The sequence below is a fragment of the Myiozetetes cayanensis genome, unplaced genomic scaffold (assembly GCF_022539395.1).
Source record: "Myiozetetes cayanensis isolate MyiCay16 unplaced genomic scaffold, myiCay2020 scf2-11, whole genome shotgun sequence".
Lineage (NCBI taxonomy): Eukaryota > Metazoa > Chordata > Aves > Passeriformes > Tyrannidae > Myiozetetes > Myiozetetes cayanensis.
In genome coordinates, this window is record NW_026087411.1 from 82,151,607 (window position 1) to 82,174,108 (window position 22,502).

The window sequence follows — 22,502 nt, forward strand, 5'->3', positions numbered from 1 at the left end:
TATGAGAGGTTGTTTTATTTCTTTCTAAATGCTCACAGAATGTGGCTGTAAGAAGGGAATTTATAAACCATGTCTTTCACTTTTTCTGTTGAGCCAGGAAATCTTATCTCTCTAGACAATATTTTATGCCCTTCTATTCTTAGAGCATCATTGTAACACATTGTCTTTAAGATACTCTAAAGAAAAAAAAAAGTAAGTAGGAAATACAGCTGTTAAATTGAGTAGCTGGGCTTTAAATGGGAGACTTCATAATCATATTTTCTGTTTGCATTTAATACTTAGTGCTTTGCTAAGAACAGATATGCACAATAGAAATTCTCACATGCAGAGTACCCCGAAATGCTTTGATATTTAGATCAGATTTTTTTTTCTACACACTCTAATCTCTATTTTGCTGTTCCATGAATTTTTGATCAAGAGTAAAACTTTATTGCAGAAACCATTAGAGAAGCTTAGATTTGGAGCCATGTGTTACCATGAAACACCAGTAACACAACTGTAGGAGTGAGGAGACTTAGCTGTAGCAGTTGTTGGGGCATGGACATTATGTAGCTGCCAAGCTGATGATTTTGCTACTGTATACTTAGTGAAAGATTCAGACACTGATCATTCTTTTCACCGTCTTTGGGTTAAAAACATTTTGTCATTTAGTTCATATTTGGAAAATCAACATTTCAAAATTAGTCTCTTTTTATAGTGTTGGGTTCTTTACCCCTAATTTGTAATTTTTGCTGATGTTAAAGGCATGTTGAAGAATTAAGTTCTAAATGTTTAGAGTGTTGTTTTTCTTTGCAGGCTTTGACTGATGTATTTGTGTTAGGCTAACAGAAGACCTAATGTATCTCACAACTGTAAAATTTACTTCTACCTCTGAACTTTGAAGAGCTTATGCATTTCAATAACTCCTTTTGTAGTTTTTAATCAAAATTCCTTCCTCATTCATCCTTCTGTAAAACCAAAGTGATGAGCATTCTTGTGGTGATGCAAACACAAAAAGCAGGTAGTTTATCGGAGACATTTCTGTGCAACTTATTGCAAATTTTCTCTAGTAGTTTTCTTGTATTTTGAGGTAGATTTCACTTGCCACTGCTGGTTTTCATACATGTTCACGCACTGCACCTAAACGTTCATCTGCAGCCCTAAATTATTCTGTTACAAGAGCAGCAATGTAAGCAGTTTACATTTGCAGTGTAGTTAAGCATCACTGTCCTTCTGCTGTGTTAGCACATTAGCAAGACATGTATCAGTGCTCAATATACTGTCCCGTGTATGCTGAGTATGTAACACATGTCTCTACAGTGGATAAGGCCTTGCAGAGTTATTATTAAACTGTTGTTAATAATCCTTCACATTTTTCAAGGATTAGATTTAAACTGAGGGAATCTAATAAAAATATCTGTTTACGGAGAAGCTAATCATATTCTATGATCATCCCCTTCAGCATTATAAAACCCTGAATGGGTCAATAGTCTAATCTGTTATTGCAACACTGAATATGCATAAATCCTGTGTTTGTATTACTGCTTACTGATACCCCTACAACTATTTTCATAGCACCAAACCTCAGTGCTTTTTTGTGCAGTAATGACATCTCCAGTTTGAGGTCTGAGAAATAGTTTTGGCAGAAACCAGAGAAGTTTGAATAAAAGTTTCAGTAAGGAAATCACTGTAGAAAAGTTTTATGCAATACTTTTATTGCTTTAGAACTACATAGAGATGGACTGGATCATGAAGTCTGCAGCTGGTTTATAAAATTGCATCTTGTGCCTGCATTGAGGATATTTTTTTGTTTTCTTCTGTTTATTCTCTAACATACAATATTTAAGAAAAGGCAAGCAGGTATCACTGCACTGGGAATGCATCTTGCATTTGTGATGTTTGGAAAAGTAAGATTTGACAAACAGAAGCCCTCAAGGCATGAAGCATTCTTCTATCTTGGAAATCTTATGTAAGCTTCAATGAGGATTATATTGTTATTATTCCTTGAAGCAGAGCATTTGCACTGTTCCCACAAGTAGTCATAATCAATTGGAGAGATAAATCAAATATAATTCGAGCAAAGTAATCTCTTTAGACTTGAAAATCCTGAGACTTGATGGTAAACAGTTGTGTCTCCTAAACTTCATAATAATAATATATAATATAATGGCCAGTCTTTGTGAGCGAAGATCCGGGGAAGGTCTTTACACCTTCCAGCCTGTGCATTGGATTTTTTAGGTGAGACACAGTGTGCGTGGAACTGAGCCCACCCTTTAATCCTAAGGTTCATCTGCCGGGGCCAAGCGAGCTTGGACGGTGGCAGCGAGGTCCTCAGGATGTAGATGGGTTGCCTTTAAGGGCTAACGAGCTCCATCTGCCCGGGAGTGGCCCTGACCGGGAATCGAACCCGGGTCTCGGCGGTGACAGCGCTGCGCCCTTAACCACTAGACCACCAGGGGCTCTAAACTTCATAATAATTCCATTATTATTCTTGTCTTGAAACAAATAGGTCCTGTAATTGCTATATACAGGTGCAAAGAAACTATGGTATTAATGATTGAATGATGGGAGTCCTGAGAAGACTAGAATGCTAGTTAGAATAACGGGAAGGGTAGTTAAAATACGTCTGGCCTTTTAATAGCAAGGTATTCCTGTTACTTTAATGGAAGTTTATGAAACATACACATTACCCAGCTGTTCATCAGCTGCAGGAGATAATGTTCTTAGCTGTGTGGTATTTTCATTTTATGTTTTTGTATATAGCTTTAAAGAAGACTAAGCAGTCAAAAAGCCCTGAAATTCAAAACAAAGCCACAACTGGTTATAGGTCGTACCTGTGAGTCTTGTCTTGCAGTCTTTTTGGTGCTGTGGCAGACATCTCTCATTTCTGAGTGCAAGAGGATTCATACATCTTTGCAAACTTAGAATCTGTTGGCTTCGTTGTTTTGGTTTTCAGACTAAGTGCTTTCATTATTAATTGTGCTTCAGGCTGAATATTCTTGTTCTTGCAACTTAGTTTTGTGTTTCATGGCTTGCTAAAACGACAATGCTTTGCCATAAAGTTTTGATGTCACTTGTTCTTGACCCAAACAGGTTAGTTTGTTCTTGACTACTTAAAGCTTGAGGATAGACAAAATACATAACTCAGATATTTCCACTCATTGTTGAAGATCAGAGTAAACTTCCTTTCTTTGTACTGTTCTGTTCTACATTAAAAGAATACTTACTTAAACCAGTCAACTGTTACGCTTTTTTGTTCCAGGTTTTGGGAACCTTTATCCATCCTGTGCACGTCATCCTTAGCTTTACCAGTAACATATGTAGGAACAGATTCTTTACTGTCAGGGTGGTGAGGCACTGGAACACATTGCTCAGGGAAGTTGTGGATGCCTCATCCCTGGAAGTGTTCAAGGCCAGGTTAGATGGGACTCTGAGCAACCTGGTCTAGTGAAAGGTGTCCCTTCCCGTGGTGGTTGTTGAAACAAGGTGATTTTTAAAAGTCTTTCAACCCAAGACATTCTATGATACTCACATTATTGTTTCCTTGCCAGTCATAGCCACCACTGATGCTATGACATTATCGTGACAATACAGACTTTTTTCTATGAGAAAAAAAAAAGGGACTTAATTGTTTCCTGTGAAACCAGTGCAAGACTGATTTCAATGTTTGTAGAGTATCCAGAGGAGAGCCATGAAGATGATTCTGTGTTTGGAAAATATACCTTCAAGTGAATGAGATGAAGAGTTTCTTTAAATAAAATTAAAAAAAAAAAAAAGGCAGCTACCAAGTGACCTGATAACTGCTTAAAACTACCCAAATGAGGAGGAAAAAAAATTTTAAAAGATATATCTTCAGTTTAGCAGAGAAAAGTATAATGGACTAATTAAAGTTTAATCCTAATTTCTTTGGATTAAGAGAGCAAATTTATGCAGTAGGTCTAGTTAACGTTTTACAGCAAGCTGCTATGTGTTCTGCTGGACTTTCCACCTCTGAGAAGATGTACACTGAAATGGGAAATTCTTCTAAGGAAGATTGCTTAGCTCATACATGTGTTAAGGAAGGTTTCATGGCCTTTGTAAATCATACTAGGTTCCTCCTGAGTTAGGTACAGGTATCTTTGACCCTGTCAGACTGCTTAGAAATATCCACAGTGCCAGAAGACTGCAGACAGTGCCAAGTATGATAGGTGAGAAAGAAGTGTAAACTGGACATTCTTTGTGTCCCAATTGTTTTGCTTTCCTGCACCAATCTGTCTGCACAATCCTGCCTAGGAGGACATAGAGAATTTTTCTGACTGAAACAATGGTGAGGCTATAGGCATGCAATTTTAATTCATGCAGTAGCTTCAATCTACTATCATAGGATTTCTCATAAATAAACTTGATACACTGAGGTAATTAGCAACATGACAAGAGGAAATGGCCTCAAACTGTGCCAGGGGAGAGTCAGTTTGGACATCAAGAGGAATTTCTTCACAGAACGGGTGGTCAGACATGGGAAAGGGCTGCCCAGGGAAGTGGTGGAGTCACCATGTCTTGAAGTGTTCAAGAAAAAACTGGATGTGGCAGTTAGTGCTATGGTTTAGTTGACACAGTGTTCAGTCAAAGGTTGAACTCAATGGTCTTTGAGGTATTTTTCAACCTTAATGATTCTTTAATTCTGTGAATTGAGGATTAGAGTGCAATATGTGCAATGAATAATCAATATCAAAGCAGATAGGTTAATTCAAGCACTGATGATGTTTTAAGAGAATAATTAATTTTGGTCCATATGAACTGGTCTATTAAAATCATAATAAATAAGTGTGTAGAAATTTTTAACATCTGTAGATGTTTGATCCAAATGTATGTGGCCTCTCAATTTTTACTCTGCAGTGGTGCTTCTCTATCAGTCTTCAAGCAGTGCAGCCCATATAGTTAGTCACATGCTGTTATAAAGGCTAAGTTTATAGCTTCAGCTGTTTTTGTTCCATTTGTACATTCTGAGGTGTTAAAGACTGCGGGTTTTTTCTTGGAGTCTCTACGAACTGGTAACAGTAAATGTACTTCTAAATTGTTCTGATACCTTACACAGTTTAGTTTAAAAGCCTAGGGTTTAATCAGGTAGATGCTTTTTCAAGTTTACTTTCAACTGAGCCAGTTTGCAGTGGTTATGTAGCCACAGTGAACCTTGTATTCACTTGGAAATATTTACATGATTCAAACAGTATTCCTAATACAAATGTAGAAAGAGAAGTATGCTGTATAGAGTATTTATCTGTAGCCAGAAAGAAAAGGGGAAAAAGGGGCACTAAAGTGCTGCAAAAGGATCTAGTGTGAAAACTTTATAAACATTTTAAAGTGTGTGAAGTTTTGTTTCTTACATTTTCTTATATGTATTTTCATTTTGTAATACCCTTCAATTACAGTACCGGTGTAACTAATAAGACTTGGGAAATTCTTAGGTAATTAAAATAATGTAGTTCATAGAACAGTACTCCAACTAGATAATACTGGTTTGCCCTCCTCATATTGTGGAATTAAAATTTGACTCATTTAAGGAAATCTTTCTTAAATTTGAGATTGGGCTTTGAGAGGACTTCCTGTTAAAGTAGTCAGTGTGATCTGCAGAGGGCTCTCACAGAACCACTTTTAAACAGTTGCCATTATTTCTGCAGTGTCTTTAGAAATGTAATCGGACAGATGGATGTGCTGGATTGGCACTGTAAGTGTCTTTGCGCTGAGAATAGTATCAATAGCTATTAATAACTTTGAAAGTCTCTCCAGATAAATTAGTGAGTAGTGACCTTATAGCTAAGGAATACATAGTAAAAGTAAAAATAAAGACTAAGTTTTGATTTTTCAATCTAACATGAATGCAGGGAATTTTAAAAATCATGTATTTTAGTAATGTAACTTTTCCCCCTAAAGCTAGTGTAAAAAGCAGAGATAGTCACCATTGCACTGTTTCAGGATTTCTTTTGTTGAATGTCAGAGTGACTGTGCTGTGCATTTGTTTGCTTATTTTTAAAGTTTGAACTTCTAGAGGAAAGGAAAAAAAAATGATCATAGGCTAAGTAATACCCAGGAAATTGAACTAAAATCCTTTCTATTGAAAAGGAAATTCTAAACCACATTTAAGAAATGTTTGTATATTAATACAATTACATTATGTTTCACAGAAGTTTCTTGCTATCTTTAATACTAACACACCATCACTGCAACCTTACTTATTGAAATTCATCTTCATTTGACATCCATATTTCAGTATAGGTTAATTATTTTCTCTTTGGACATTATCAGATGGGATATTCAGTGCTTTTCACTTGTCCTGCTCTTTTTCTTGCTTTGAAGGAATCAGAATATTTATATGTTTGTTTTTTGTTAAATTCCCCATGTAAATATTTCCATCCTGCAAAGGTGAGTACCTCAGGGCAGTTTCAATCGTTTTTACATATATACATACATATATACATATACATGTATACGTACATATATTAAGTTATTGCATTTCTTGTCTTTGCAAGGTGAAACTTTAAAATATATTTACATGACATGACAGGAAAACCTTGTGTATATAAATATTTCATACTATTTCCTTACATTACAGTAATTTTCTATCAGGAACATGTTGGCAGGTACCCTATTCTGCACTGGATTCATCTTTGCTATAAAGTGCAACTCTTAAGTGTTTGTTCTAAAACTTTTCCCACCTTACCAAAAGAGCACTGTACTACAGGCTGTGCCATCACAGCAGACATTTTATTTGTGATCGAATTAGAATCTGGGTCTTGGGATTTGAAAGACAAACGCATTAATCCCCTGAAAGATTCAGTCAATCTCTGTCAATTCTAATCAGGTAAAGGCATTGGTCATTTTGCTTCAAAGCAGCTGGAGGGATTTTTTTAAATCAGGGAGCTGGCCTTTTTATTTCAAGCTTATTTCATCTTGCAGGTAAAAATGTCCCTATTGCATGTGAAATAGTGAAGGAATTAATACACTCGTATGTCCCCTTCAGCTATCACAGTGCTCTGTAGTTTGCAGAATCTTTTGTGGTCATCAGCACCAGCTATTAAGTAGAACACAAAATTCTGCTGGTTTTGCTAAAACAATGTGGGGGGTGGGAGGGAGGAAGGTGTTGGAGTAGCTTGGAATGTTTGTCACTAAGCAGATGACTTAAGAGAGTGAACTTACCTTGGTTTGAAAGAGAGTATCTGAACAGACGTTTGGAGCAAGAGTCTGCATATTTACTGTGTTTTTTGTGTAGAACATGGTCAAGGAGGCTTGCTCGGTGAACTGAAATGAAATTGGTTTTGAAATACCTTCTATGCAATAAGAATGATTCGGGGAGCTGATTTTAAATGCAGCAAGTTACTTTGCGTTATCCAGGAGAGATCTTGTGATGAAAAAGTTTGGAATGAATAGTAGCATGTTTTCAGATACCACAGTACTAGTAAAAAATAATCATATGCAGAGTCTCCTAGATGCCTTTAAAATAAATGTAAGGTTGTGTTCTTAGTTAGCACAGTAGGAACTAGAATAAACTTTTCCTGTAGATACGTTTCTGTTTTGGCCAGGATGTTCTCTAGAACTGAATTGCCTACTGTATTCCCTCTCATACAGGCTCATTTTGTGTTTGAAGTTTAATTAATTGTCCTAGAAGAAATCAGGCCCCCCAAAATGGCAGTCAAATTCCCTAGGCAGTGTGTTATGAGATCTGTATCAGTAATCTGTGTTTTTCTTGCAAATATTTAAAGACTTGTCTCTGAGATGTGGCTCCAAAAACCCTTTTCGGAAGGAAAGTACCAGGCTGAAACCACAGTATGGAGGAGTAATGGCATCTTCTCAGGTGCTCTTATGTTGTTGTCAGAATTAGTGGAATATATCTCTTCGTTTTTTCCAGTGAAGTTCTTCAATTTGTAGTACTTGTGGAAAGGAGGTGAAAGAATTGTTTACAGTGCTGATGAGGTGTGAGGCAAAGCCTACTTACGGCTGGGCTCTAATATAAGTTGTCCTTTTGTCTTTCCTTTCACCCTCTAGTGAATCCTCATTCTTCCATCTAGAAATCCTTGTCTTCTACCATAAAAAGAAATCTGGAATAGGTCATGGTTTCCTTTTTCAGCAGTGGGTGGTAACATTCAGCTCCTGGGTAAAATTACAATCTTTTTCCTTTTTTACATTTCTTTGTCTTGCCACTTCAGCATTTAAGCTACCATGAAACACTGTGTTATAAAATATAAGACAGATTCTCTAATGTGTCTTTGCTTACTGCAAGAAAGCTGGGAAAGCAACTGTGTTACTCACCTGTTATTAACTCTGTGCAGTGAAGTGAGATGTGGATTTGATGAAGACATGACACACTGACTATTCTCAGAGCTGCCTCTTAACTGACACCTTTCTTCTTGCTTCATGATGAGTCTTTGTCTATTAATTTGTACCAGATAGATTAAGAGTTTCTCCATTTCTTTTTTTTCAATAGTGTTATCTTTTATTTTTAAATTCAGATTGGTAGAACAATTGCTAAAATCAAGCAGGAACTGAAGTGTAAGGGATATATAACTGTGTAATAATTGGAATGCAGCGGTGATTTTGGCTTCGGTAGGTGGTATTCTCTCTGGTTCCAGGAACTTGCTGAAAATTTAAGAGGTAACTAACTGTCTTCTCTCACTTTGTTTGGTTCTGTTTCCACTGCCTGTGTTTCTACAGCCAGTCTTCCCTTTTTCTGTTTGCACTCCTCCCTGTGTTCTTTACTCTGTTTTGCCCTTGGCTTCTGTTGGTGGCTGTAGCTGGAAGGCTGAATCCCATCACTCTGACAGTGTCAGCCTTGCTGGAGGTTTCTATGCAATTAGGATGAATTCTCTCTTCTGGTATTAACAGCCATAATGGAAGCAACTAGGCTGGTTTCTCTTTCTTATTTTCCACTTCTTTTTAGGCCTACTTTGAATGCACAGCTCAGTTATTGTTAAATCATCTGGATATAAGAAGAATCAGTGTTCTGCGTGCTCTCTTTCTGTAGCTCATAATACTTGTTTATTAGAAATAGAGGGTCTCATGAAATCTGCTCCTAAAATGAAGTTCTAATTTATGATCTTAAGGACAAGAAAGGAAATGAGAAAGAAGCATAGGAGAAGTAATGGCAGTGCTGTTCTGTACCTTCTACATTTCATTAGAGATCCTTATTTTCAAGATAAGTAGGGTTTTCTAACTTACTGGTTAGTATGCCTGGGATTAGGAATTAATTTTTGGTATAGGGATTTTTCTCTGTCATTGAAATCTTTAAAAGAAACTTGACCTCTAGGTAAGTCTGTGGGCAGCTGCATTTGTGAGTTTGCCCACAGATGACGGAGGGCAGGTATTTTAGATGTCTGAGCTTCCCAAGGAGACCTGTGATGTGATTTCCATATGAACTGTGACTGGCCTAAGCAACTGGAAAATATTCCAGTTAGTATCAGAGCTGTGCAGTATCTGAAGTTCTGACAGTTATGGGGTAGTTGCCTTTTATGTCTTGCTACAACTTGAGATTAGCCTACAGGGCGGGGAGGACACACACGGCACATAGGACGTCACAGGCACTAAGGCACTAAGTAAGGAGGTGTCATTGTAGTCTTGCTTCCTTTCTCTAGCAGAGCCATCTTCTAATCCTACATGTCACTGGTTCATCAGGCTAAGAGCGCTTTTTTGATACTGATCCAGAACTTAATACAGCATATTCTGGGCTCTGAAATATGTGTAATGTAACTCTGAATCCCGTGAGTGGCTGAAGCAGACTATAAATAAAACCTTTGTTTCCCGTATGGCAGCACAGATTAACTAGAACCATCCCTTTAAACTCTTTTATTTAGTTGTTTTCCAGTACCATTGTTAGTATTCTGTTTGAAACATGAGACTGACCTACATCAAATAGCCAAAGTTCTTGGTTATCGTCATACAACCTGTGTAAAATTAATAGGAGGTTTTATAGTGCCTAATTTTAAACTAATAAAAGCTACTGGTTTTATCAATATTTTGCCAAATTTGTGTATCTTTCATTTACAGTGGTGTTGAATATTTGATTATGTTGCCACTGCAGTCTCTGTTCATTATAAGCAAACTGGGTTTGGGGGGATTAGTGGGTTGAGTCGTGTTTGTGCTCATGTGATTCTGTTCGCTTTACTGGGTTGTAGAACTGGACAACAGAGCTTATATAACGTGATGAATCTCTATGTGAGGTAATGTGATATAGTGTGTTTTTTAAAAAAACTATTTTCTTTAACCTTCCTAGAAAGAATGAGTGTATTGTGTTTCTACTAGCTGATGCAGCTATTCCAGGAAAGAATAATATTTAACAAATGCAGTGCTTTAAATGATGATGAAATATATTTTATTCAGACCTTGTTGATTCCTTCTGTTTGCTTCACCCCCTCAGACAAACGTGTTGATGATTGGCCCTTGATGCAGTCTCCATTTCCAACATTGACTATAAGCACTATTTATCTCCTCACTGTCTGGCTGGGCCCCAAATGGATGAAGACAAGAGAGCCCTTCCAGTTACGCTTCCTGTTGGTTGTTTACAACTTTGGAATGGTTCTACTCAACTTCTTCATTTTCAAAGAGGTGTGTATGCCCTCTTGCAAGAGGGAATTCTTACTGAGGTTTGAGGGTGTCTGCAGGTTGCAGAAAGAAAACAATTATCTTGCATATTTATGATGTCTATTGAGAGTGAATGTTTTGCACAGACTTTTAAAGATAGCTTTGCCTTTGAGAGTATTTCTATAACTAGGTACTTTCTGTTTGAGAATAAATGCACTAAATGAGTCTATAGAGAGAATTTGTGTACTGGCTATTCCAAGTTCTTAGACTTAGGTTAGTCTAAATACTGAACAGAATAAGTAAAATCCATAGAGATTTAACACTTGTAACTGATTTTTTTTTCCTTTTAATAATCCTAAAGGGTGTCAGACTGCATTTTGTTAGAAATTGAGCTGTTTGTTCATGCTTTCAATGTTTTTATCATTTTTAGAAATTCAAATGTCCATTACCTGTAGTGAGGAAAACTGTCTTGTTTGTATGTTGTCTTTTAGAATAAGAATAAAAATGAAGTGAACTATATCTCTAAATAAAAATAAAAGGATAGAGTCTTCTAATACTTGGTTTGAAATGTTCAGAGTGTGTTAATTTTAATAAATTTCTGTGTTGATGCATTTTTCCTTTGGATTTCTGTTCCGAGGAAATGAGTAGTAACAGTGCAGTGGGCCAACTCTGTAGTGGTAGCAAACTGCGATTACTTAACAGTTTGGTAATTATTATTCAAGGATAGCTGCACAGAATATGGCTGATGCTAAGTTTATTCTGCTATGACTGCTCATGTGGATCAAGAGGCATCTTCCTGGAAGACCTCGGATCATAGATTTGCAAAATCTGTTTCCAGAAGTAAGCAAATGAACAGAGTAGTTAAAATTACAGCATTCAGGAACTCTCTGGCTGGTCTGTTCTGTACTTTTGTCAAGACAGCATGGTATAGCTGATGATGATACACATGTTGACCCTTTCCCAAAGCTTCTATAATAAAAGCATTTAACTTATTTCATCTTCTTTTTAAGACATGATTCAGTAAAATTTTAGCCATCACACCTCAGTCATCATTTTATCTAAATTGTTTCCTTGGACTATTCAACTAAGTAATCAAGAACTACAAGTACAACAGAATTTAATCCTAATACCCAAGGATAGTTGTGGGAAGAGATTAAATCCAGTCATCTTGGCAGGTTAAAACTGAAACTCCTCTGAAATTAATTCTGCAGTGTCACTGCCATGCCTGACTTTTAAATTGGTTTGTTTTATCCATAAGCTGAATTATACCAAACTATGGTTGAACAGTTTTCAGACCTATGTTGCTTTTAGGGTAACATGTGTTTGTGGCATTTCCAAGTCACTGAATTAACATAAAAACGAATGGGACTGCAAATACATATTTACTGCTGCTATGCTGAAATTCAGCTCATCATTTTAGACACAGAGGTTCTAGTTTCCTGCTCTCTCAAATGGTAAGTTGTTATTCAATGAATGTTAAGGCTATGGACACAGCATTTACAGGAAGTGTCTTTTCTTGATCTTAGAGAGTGATAGGAGGAAGCTGCTCAAGTTTCAGTTGATCCCTTTACAATGCAACTTCTACTTCATCTACATGAGGCTTACAATACCACTGTGCCACTGTTGTAATTCACATGAGTTTTAATGGAATTGGTATGAGTAAAATGATACGAAGTGTATTTTGTGAATGACTGTAAAGTTTCCAGACAATGCTAAGAACAGAAATTGAATGTGAAAGGCCTTTAAATGCTATTTAAATAAGCATCCTATTGTCAAGCTTTTTTATTCATGTGTGGTAACTTTCATTAAATAGTAAGTCCATGGAACATTGTGAGGTTGTCTAGTCCAACAGTTCCATACATTGGATTCAAATGCAGGTTCAAATTTGGAGCAAATTTTGCTCAGAGCATGCAGAAGTCTCTGTATGTGGGGATGTATAGACCCTGTGTTGCCACAAAATCATGACTTACTTATTCTACTTTGAGGCAGTCTGAAGTCAATTTACTGCCTTTTGCTAAGGTAACCTTGGCCAAGTTACCCAGTAGGTTGCAGCAGAGATTGGTTGATTTCTGTAACAGTGTGGACTAAACTTTCCTTGCTCTTCCTTTATAGTATCAAATGTGCTCATGCCTGTGTGGGACCACACTGGAGAGCAGTGGTGTTACAGCAGTTTGTAAATGGACTTGGAGGATGCAGACATATGTTTTCTAGGATAATTTCTGTGAACAGTTCTTTCATTTACTTACTTTAAAAGACGTGCAGCAAATATGTCCAGAGCTTCACAAGGTTTTGTATGCTGGGCTATTTTTTCTGGATAACACTTGTCACTGCATCTGACTGCACTCCTAGTGCTGTGTGCAAGGTGAGACACCAAAGTAAACTCAAGTTCAGTCCAAATAAGATGGAAGTCAGGTTAGTGGTAGGAGTAGCCAGTGCCTACCCATGCTTTTTTTTGGCCATATTTTTGTCTCACCCTTCTCTACTTTTACAACTTTCAATTTAAAGGTTATATCTGCTCCACTGCTGTCTCTCTTTGATCCATAACAGGGTGGGATTACTTGGCTTTAAATAATTTTGGATCATAACATTCATGAATGTCAAGATTAGAAATATTATTTGAATTTTGTACAGGTCTAGACAAATGTACTTTTGTCCAATAGGAACTTGCTCAAGTGTCAAGTTTGTCTTCTCCTGTCCAGGTTTTTTCAATGTACTTGGTTTGGAGTGGCCCTACAGGAGCACTTCATATGTTTTAGGCCATTTCAGTTGGCACAAAATGGGGAATTTTTCTCCATCCATCTTCTCTCAATGTGTTTTGTGAGTGCTCAGCTTTGGCTGTTCAACCTGTTTTTTTTTTTTTCTGGATTGTGATTGGTGTACTGTGTTAAGAATTATAGCTCCAAATTATCCCTGTCACATAAATAGAGTTCTCTTGAATCCATCCTGGGACCAGTAATTCTGTCAATTGTAGTGAAAGCAGATAGATATTTTCAGTCTCTGAAGCTAGAGCCATCAGAAAGAATACTCATGTTTGAATAGCTCAAGGTCATACTGGAATTTGTAGTGGTTTGTATGAGGCTGTAATTATCTGGGCAGATACATGCAGGGAGAAATGAGTACTGTCTCTTTAATTTATAAGAAAAAAGTAAGTACTGTGTAACAGCTGGTTGTTAGTACTAAATATTGGCTTTCTCCAATACTATTCTCAGGATTAATAGGGATATTTTAAATATTTCTGTTCAGGTAAGTCTAATGTAGCAGGAAACTTGCTGATAATTGTTGTAAATATGTTTTATGTAGTATCTTTCCCCTCATGTATGACTTTAATATTTTCAGCTGTTCTTGTCATCAAGAGCTCGAGGGTACAGCTATGTCTGCCAGACTGTGGATTATTCAGATAATGTTTATGAAGTTAGGGTGAGTATTTCTTTTTTTATATTTGTATGTGAGTGTCTGTTATACTTAGCACCACATGACAGTTTAAGTCTTGTCAGAAAATAGTGGTTCTGCTGTCAGCCATGACTGTATCCCGTTATGTTTTCAGAGACCACTTCAGGTTTGACTACACTGTGCGCAGGTTTAATTAAAGTGCATCAGCATATTTGCATTAACTTTCATCTGACTGCTACAAGTAAGGGGAATCTTAGATACTATCCTTGGCTTCATCCACGGTTGTACAATCCAGGATAAACTTTGTATGCATACTTTGGTTCCTAGATCTTGCTGAAGTTTATTATACCAGGGTAACCGCAGTAATGGTGGTGTTTTCTAGTGAGATCAAAGCAAGTAAGATTTGTCAGCATATACTGCACATATAATGCACTTCACCCATACTGGTGTGAGGCAACTTTTTGTCTCCTTTACCCATCTATGGCTTCATGAGGTCTTGATGGCTTCTGGCAGATGTATTATCACTTCATTTCATTGTAGAATCTTAGATTTCAAATACCTGAGTTCTGGAAAACATCCAGATTAAAAGTGCAGATGCATGTTAATTTTTGTGTAATGCTGTTGATTAGCTCATGTACTAACCCTTATCTTCCAGCAGAGCTGACACTTGAGAGTCTCTCAGCTGTTCCTGCAAGTTTCACTTACAGATTAGAACATTAGAAAGTAATGAAAAACATAATGAAAGTATGGTATAGTCTAAATACATTTAATGTTTATAGCACAGTTGAAAAAATGTTTGTCTACAAAGTAGCTATTCATGGACAGTATTACTCAAAAGCTTGTGCATGTGGCAGGAGTGGTAGTGAGACAGAAAGGTGAGTCTTACATGTTTTAAGGTCCAGCATATTCAGTTTGCAAGTGAGGGAGTTGAGGAAGCAGGGAAAATTGAGTTCTCTCAAGTTATTGCAGCAACTGTATATAGTACGCTGTCAGTCAAGACTCTTACCTTGATAATTTTCTGGTAGTTCTGTGGAATGAATTCTCAATTCAGGTAAATTAGTTGCAAGTAGAAGATTGTGTTTTCCCCGAGTGTTCTTTGTCTAACTGAGGAGTCTGGGATACATTTCTGTTCTGCTTTACAATGTATCATGCTTTGCATTTAGAAGGTATGTTGTTGATTTTTGACACTGTTGAAAAGAAAAAAAAACAAACCCTCAAACCTCCTCAAGATTCTTTTCGCCATCGTTTTTCATAATATAAACCTGCAAAAGGAATTTTAAAATGTTTTTGCAGGTTTGCATTTAGAATAGATAAATATTGTAGCACATCCCTTGCACTCTTTTAATAGCTCTAAATACTAAATGTCTAGTATTTATTTGGCATCAGGTTTTCTCTGAAAAGAAATGCTGCATTGAAGCAGTGGAATTAATTACAAATGCAATTACTTTATTTGTAAAAGAATAAGTAAATAAGTCCTGTATTGCTCAGATAAAGGAAACTTGGACTAACTCAAATGGAAACAGCACTGAGCCCAGAAAAGCATTATGGAACATGCTCTGGAAAGCAACAGCTTCATATATGATTTTGGGGGGGGCTTAGAAATCTGGAACAAATATTGAGAAATGTGAAAGTAATTACATATGATGGTCTAAATGGCAACATAGAAGCCATGTTATGACCTCTGTTTCTGTCTTTTTGGGGGTGTGATGCTGTGATGTTGCCATGCAGTGGCCCCTTTGTCAAAGCTCTTGGTCAAAATGAGGGGTCAAGAAAGCATCCTTTGTCCCTCAAGGGAGTGCAGGGAGCTGGTAAACAGTTCCCAGGGAAAAAAAGTTGGGCTATCCTGGGTGCCCGAGAATGTCTTTCCTTTCTTTAATCCACGCACTGTGTGTCAAGACGGTAAATCAGTGGTGATTTTAAGGGAACAGTGTAAGGGCATGTGGTGGCACTTCCCCTGATTAGTCTAGCAAGACCAGCAATCTGAACCTCACAGAGCTCTGAAGTCAAACATAGCCTCTTTGTTTTGACAGTTTTTAAGGGGTTGTTTTTCCATTAATTTGCCTGTATGTGTTCTTCATCATTATCAAGCTTCTGGCTTTCACTGATGATCAATTATGTAGGTAGTTTACATATAATATGAAGCAGCTGATGCTCCTATTTACTGTTTTGAACCTACCTACACCTGTTAATCTCATTCAGGCTTTTCTGGCTGTTCTGCAAGAGGCAATGGACAACTGGAGCAAGCAGGGATGAAAATTAGATTCCACAGTTGTAGAAATAAACTCTGTTGTGAAGGATTTTATCTTCTGGGTATAGTAGGTAGCCACCTTACTGCTAGCAGGAAGTTGAGTGCGTTTTGTTATGAAAAAAGTAAAATGTCTGTAGTAGACAAGAAGGAAAAGAGGGAGCAAATCTCCAAGAAGGAATTTGGAAGGATCTACTGCTGCATTTTGGAAAAAAAAAGTTGGTTAAAGCTTAAGAGTCAAAATAATAAATGCAAAGGGCTGAAGTGTTAAATTCATCCTTTGTAGTACTCCCTTGGGAGCTTCAGTATTTAAATTGAACAGTTTCCTAACACTGTCTAACTCAAGGCATGATAGTGTCTGTAAGTCCTTGTTTTCCCCCTCTACTTACATTTATGTGCCCTTGTTTCCCAGGTCAAGTTTCATCTATTTTAGTGTTTCTGAAGAGCTAAGAAATGGGAATATGGAGTTGTGTGAACTGGGTCTCTAGTTTTAAGTGTGCTAATTGTAATCCTGAAGCTGAGCAATGGTTATCTCCTGTATTGTGGTTGTAATCTGCATTGTTTGTATTTATGTCTAGAGCTTGAGTGGTTTTCTCTTATGAAAAAAAGCCTAATATTAACTTACATTCTTTTTTCACAGAAGTTAAAAGCGGCTTAACAAGTCAAGTCCTGTAAACAAAATTCTGTAACGGGGAAAAGAGTTCTCTTTAAAAGCCACTTTAATTTTTCATGTTACTGTGACCTTCCAAGAAGTACCTGTCTCTTCATACCCCTTAATGGATAACTGTCACCAACCAGAAATGAGGAAGGATGGTGCAGAAACAGAGTCCTGTGTTAAAACAGCCGTCCATTCAAAACCTGCAGCAGGCAGAGGACATGGGATTGAACCTCTTGTTGACCCCCTTAATCCTAGGCTGTAATGTAATCTGTCTGTGCCATCTGGTGTTTTAACTGACTTAGATTTGCACATATGAAAATTACGAGAAAAGATACGATTTGACTAATATTGTTCTTTACGGGAATGTACCTTTTTAATGCATATTTTATTTTCAACTAAATCTTTTTTCATGCTGTGTTCAAAGACAGACTAGAGGTTAGGCCTGATTTCTGAAGCTTTGCAAAAGAAGTTTAATAGTAGCCAGCTGCTCCTGACATAGCTTGCATATCGGTGTATTGTTCTACTTTATTTCTGCCCTTTGTCACTGATTGTACGCATGGCCTCAAGCAAATGACATGACTTCTGTTTCATTTTAAAAGCATCTGCATAAGCCATTGGAAGCAGTGAAATAGATCATCAGTACACAAAATCTATCAGGTATGGGAGTAAATGATAGAAATATTTGATGATAGTGAGAGAGCAAAGAAGCTGGCAGGCAAAAAAATCTACAGGAACACAAAACCAGCAGGTATCATCTTGCAAAGAAATAGAGACTATTCTTTTTTGTTATTGTTCTTAAGTGATGGGAAATATTTTGATCAAAAGTTCAAATTATTTTTATCCAGGGGCTGTAATTACTTTCTCTGTTAGACAGGTGGAATTCAAGAGGAATGAGGTGTGTTAAGAGACTTGTCCAGGAGCATATACTGATCCTGTGGCATCTTGGGCATAAAACATAAGTATTTTGTAGGATTTTTCTCCACTTATATTTTGCTCTCTATCATACAGTGAGTTGGGGTTTTGCTTATTGGCTATTTGACTTATTGTTTCCCTGTTTCATTACTAAAAATGTTAAAGATTTTATGGCAGTTTGCTTGTAACTGACATATTGATTCTATAAAAGTTTCTCAGAAGGGAGGACCTCCAAAGAACTAAAGTATTGCAGTGCTGGATTTGTCATTTTATGGATACAGTCCAAAGTGTTTGTTGTTAACTCATGAGATGAAAAGATGCTTATCTTAATTTATTTAAGAGATGCAGCTTTAGCAAAGACCTGTAAAAGATGCTGGACTGTTATGCTAATCCATGGGTGTGAGACAAACCTTGATGTGGGTGTTATTACATCTGACTGCCTGTCCCAGAGGCAGTACTGTACTGGATATTGAGCAACATATACGTATATATATATGGTTCTTGCAGCTTGCCTGTGTGCCTGGGAACTCAGATCTGTGAGAGTCACTTTTCTCTCACTAAGCCTCTCTCCAACTTTTACGGATATTAATATATTTTTGTATGAAACTGGTAAAATCTGCCTCCTCTTCCTGAGATCTGAAGTGAGCTAAATGTCACTCAGTGAGTGAAAAGGGTGTTCATTAAAGGATACATTGAAGTCTGCAGTTTGGCAACAGTAAGATGTGCAGTCCCTTTGGGAAACTGCAGTCTGCAATGCAGATCTGCAGCACTCTTCTCCTGTGCTGCTTTTTTTGCTGCTGCTGTAATTTCTCCTAACCTGTTCACTAGTCCAATTATGGCTGTGAAAAACTTACTCTGAGGAGAGATGTGTTCCTTTCCCACTAGTTTGGAGAGGTGGAGGAAAGCATCATGCAGGGCTTGTAGCATTGCTCTGTACAGTTCATTCTTCTGATACCCCTTTCTCTCACTCCCCTAACATTATGTGTGTAGTTGGGAAGGAAAGCTGCTCTGTGTTAACCTTTTTTTCTTCTGTCTCCTGTGGGGACTGAGTAGGTGGTGGGATTATTTCACACCAGGTTAAGGTAAGAAAGTCTGATTTGTCATCAACTGAGTCCTGAAAGACAAGGCGAACTTCTTACAAATAGGTGTGTTGTGACATTGCCTGCTCACCTCTTGCAGATGGTACCAATTCCAATTCTTTTTTTTTTTTTTCCCATTCTCTATGTGAGTCACCATCTGGGATATGTTCTGGTCCCACCCTTGCATAACAAGCTAGATGACTTATGATGCCAGGAACTAGACTTGTTGCTATGCTTTGGGATCTGGAAGGGAGTCCCTACCACCACCATATTCCCATATCATAGTATTAACAAATTACTACACAGAGCTTCTGGTTTAACAATATCCTGATTTCAGCTGGAAGCCATGTTTATGTTGTATCCTGGTCACTATGATGGGTGGATTAGAAAAAGAATTTTGGGTTGTAGCACTGCCCTGTTGGGTTAATGGTTATATCTGTGCAGTTTTTATGGCTCCTCTAGTCTCATTTTTTCTATTCCCTAAATAGCACAGAGCCACTGGGGGAATACTGCTTTTCAGAGGGAGTTAGTGAGCAGGCCAGAAAAAGCTGAGGGAATATTGCTCTAAGGGATGTGAAATCTGTACTACATCTAACTTGTCAGAGTGATTTGGTATCTTTCCACCCATGTGCCTGTGGTGTACTGAAGGTTTCAGTCTTTGCAACTTCATTTTTTCATAATGTTTCTGCATTATTGTTCTGACCACATCAAAGTGTTACCTCATGTTAGTAGGGGAAGTCCTGTGGAAGTCTTCTTCCACAAAGCTTAGGAGAGAGAATGAGGACACAAACTCCCTATTTAACTGGTAAACTGTTCAGAGATGGCAAAGCTTTTAACTGTATTAGCTCTTTTTTACAGTTGTATTTTGTGAGCAATAGGTTCGGAATTATCTACTTCCGTGTCCAGAATAGATGGAAGGAGTATTGTTTTTGTTGTTGTTCTCATACCATCAGATGCTTAATGACTCCACCTCAACATTTACCAGGATATGGGGAAGGAAGAAGTATCCTTCTCTTGCAGCACACAGGTGGAGAGAACTTTATTCCATTCAGCTTGAAATCACTAAACTCATATATTGTCTGTTTTTTCATTGCAGATAGCTGCTGCTTTATGGTGGTATTATGTCTCTAAAGGAATCGAGTATTTGGATACAGTATTCTTTATCCTGAGGAAGAAATTTAACCAGATTAGTTTTCTTCATGTCTATCACCATTTCACCATGTTCACCTTGTGGTGGATTGGTATTAAGTGGGTTGCAGGTGGACAAGGTGAGTTCCCTTCCTCCCATACCCCTTTTGAGTGGGCAGAAGAGAGAATTATTATTGTTTTGGAGCAATGGAAAAAAGTTTTGTAGACTTGACTTCAGAACTTACAAGACTGTTTATTAATGCGTAACTCTCCCTCTGTGGGAAGCGTGGGGGAGGAAAAGATAGCAGGGCAATAATCTAATGAATTGCGAAACTTTTCTTTTCCTCATGGGCATCAATTGCAAGCCTGAAGTTCTGCCTTCAAAAGTATCCTTATTCTCTATGAATCAGAAAAATGTATGTGTCTTGCCTAACTTTAATTTTTGCAGATACAGAGAACTGCAAAATCTAATTATAGGCTACAGTCTGTGTGCAAATTTAATGAAGTTAATGGAGATGTCATTTTGGCATTGTATCTGAGTTTGAGGTTTACTTTCTTCTTTATAAAGGGGCTTGTATAAAATTCTGAAACCTTCCCTTGGAGGTGAGCCAATAAATCTGTCAATTCACTTTTGAAACCTTTTCATAATGGCACAAGTGTATAATTCATTATCAGCCTTTTTTTCCCATTGCTTCTTTTTTAAAGCTTCCATCAAATAATTTTATTATTATTTGTTGTACTTGCCACATTCTCCCTTGCCTGTATTTGTACCTTTGTTCCTGGTGTTTTGCCTTTGTCTCCCTGAAATTACAACTCTGCAGAGCTGAGGATACAGGAAGAGTGCCATGTTTTGTTTGTAAAGTGCTTTGTAGGCTTATGACACTGAAATTAGCATATAGCAAAGACAAAATGTTGTATTATAAACACCAAGCTAATATTTTGGGTTTGGCATTTTTGCCGGGTTTTTTTTCTGAACAACATTAATACTCAATGCATGGGGGGTTTGTGTTCCAATTTACTATAGATATTTTGTCCTAAGTGGTCACTTATATTCAAAAGAAGAAATATATAAAATTAGTATCTATGACTGTCTTTTAATTTCTCTCAAGTAACCTGCAGAAAGCAGGTACTCAGCCAGACATTTCACGATCTTTATTGGCAACTGCACCTATAAAATAAGTTTATTGGAGACTGGATGATTACTTGTATTCTTGCTTAGAAATTCTCTGGATATCTCAAAAGACCCTCTCCCTTATTGCCTTTTCAGAGTTTTCATACTAAATATCAGCAGTTTTCAATATAACTGTTGCAACTGTTTCCAAATTTCTTTCAAGTTTTGGTATTCTTGCACTGCTTCTTACTTTCCAGATCCTGCAAAAGGAAAAGCAGCGGTTGCTCTTCTGCATTTATGTAGCACTGCTGCATAAATGTGGGTAGATCTGTGTTCTTCTGTTTTCTAGTTGATAGCACACTGCTTACATAGACAGGTCTATTATAAACTAGACGCTGTTATAGCTAACTGGGTCTAGACCACATGGACATCTGAGCTGTTTGATGTCAGCAGCTATTGTCTGTATTGCCCTAATCTTAGACATTAGAGCCTTTTTGAACCTCTCTGTCAGTGTAAGAACACCTTAACAAGATGCGATGTGTTTCTGTTAAATGGCTGCTAATCTTGACAAAGCAAGGAGATCTTAATATAAATGAAATTTGTCATCTTTATGTCCAACATGGAACATTCTTGATAATGTTGTACTATACACTTATATACTTAGGAATACTGGATATTTTAATGATAAACAAAGAAACTAAAGATGAATAATTTAGGCAAACTCACCTGGCAGTGCCCTTAGAGTTCTTGTAACCGTAAGTCAGGTTTTACTCTGGTTGATTTTTTTGGCCTATTTAATCAGACTTTCACATGAGTTTCTTGCTGAGAAGTGAACTTTATGCATTTAAATTCGGAACATGATATTTTACATTGTCAAATACGGCTTTTAATTATCTCTTAGCCAAGCAATTGCAGTTATTCTACAACAACTGATGTGGAATCCATGTCATTTATGTCTGTTCAACGAAAATTTTATGAAAAGCTTTTGCCTAAATAGTTCCATGAAAGATGTGACAGCTATTTGTGTCAGCATATGTTAACAGTCAGGTCTGTACTATGCTATTGAATATTTTGAAGATGGAATCCTGGCATGTCCTGTGCTTTGTAATTTTTACTGTTACATAAATAATACTAGAAAAGACTTCTCTCTTTTTTCCAAAATTACATTACAGTCTTCCCTTCTGTTCCATGACAGCTTTTTTCGGAGCTCAAATGAATGCATTTATTCATGTCATTATGTACATGTATTATGGATTAGCAGCCTGTGGCCCTAAATTTCAGAAGTACCTGTGGTGGAAACGATACTTGACCATATTGCAACTGGTAAGTAAAATTTCTGCCTTTATCTCAAAACTTATTGCCTCTGAGTGGATTTGCATTTGCAGAGCTTTGGAACACATACTGCTCCTTCCAAAAGTTCTACTCTGTCTGACACTGACAGCTCAAGTTAGA

At 37.2% G+C, this 22,502-nt stretch overlaps 1 protein-coding gene across 1 annotated transcript in view; it reads left to right on the plus strand.

Annotated features, from left to right (window-relative positions):
- The window catches only part of ELOVL4 (ELOVL fatty acid elongase 4), a 36,813-nt gene that overhangs the window by 9,131 nt on the left and 5,180 nt on the right, over window positions 1–22,502 (plus strand). The window contains exons 2-5 of the mRNA XM_050314269.1: window positions 10,364–10,551; window positions 13,864–13,944; window positions 19,908–20,079; window positions 22,246–22,373. Coding sequence (XP_050170226.1) covers window positions 10,364–10,551; window positions 13,864–13,944; window positions 19,908–20,079; window positions 22,246–22,373 — 569 coding nt within the window. The remainder of the gene's footprint in view (window positions 1–10,363; window positions 10,552–13,863; window positions 13,945–19,907; window positions 20,080–22,245; window positions 22,374–22,502) is intronic.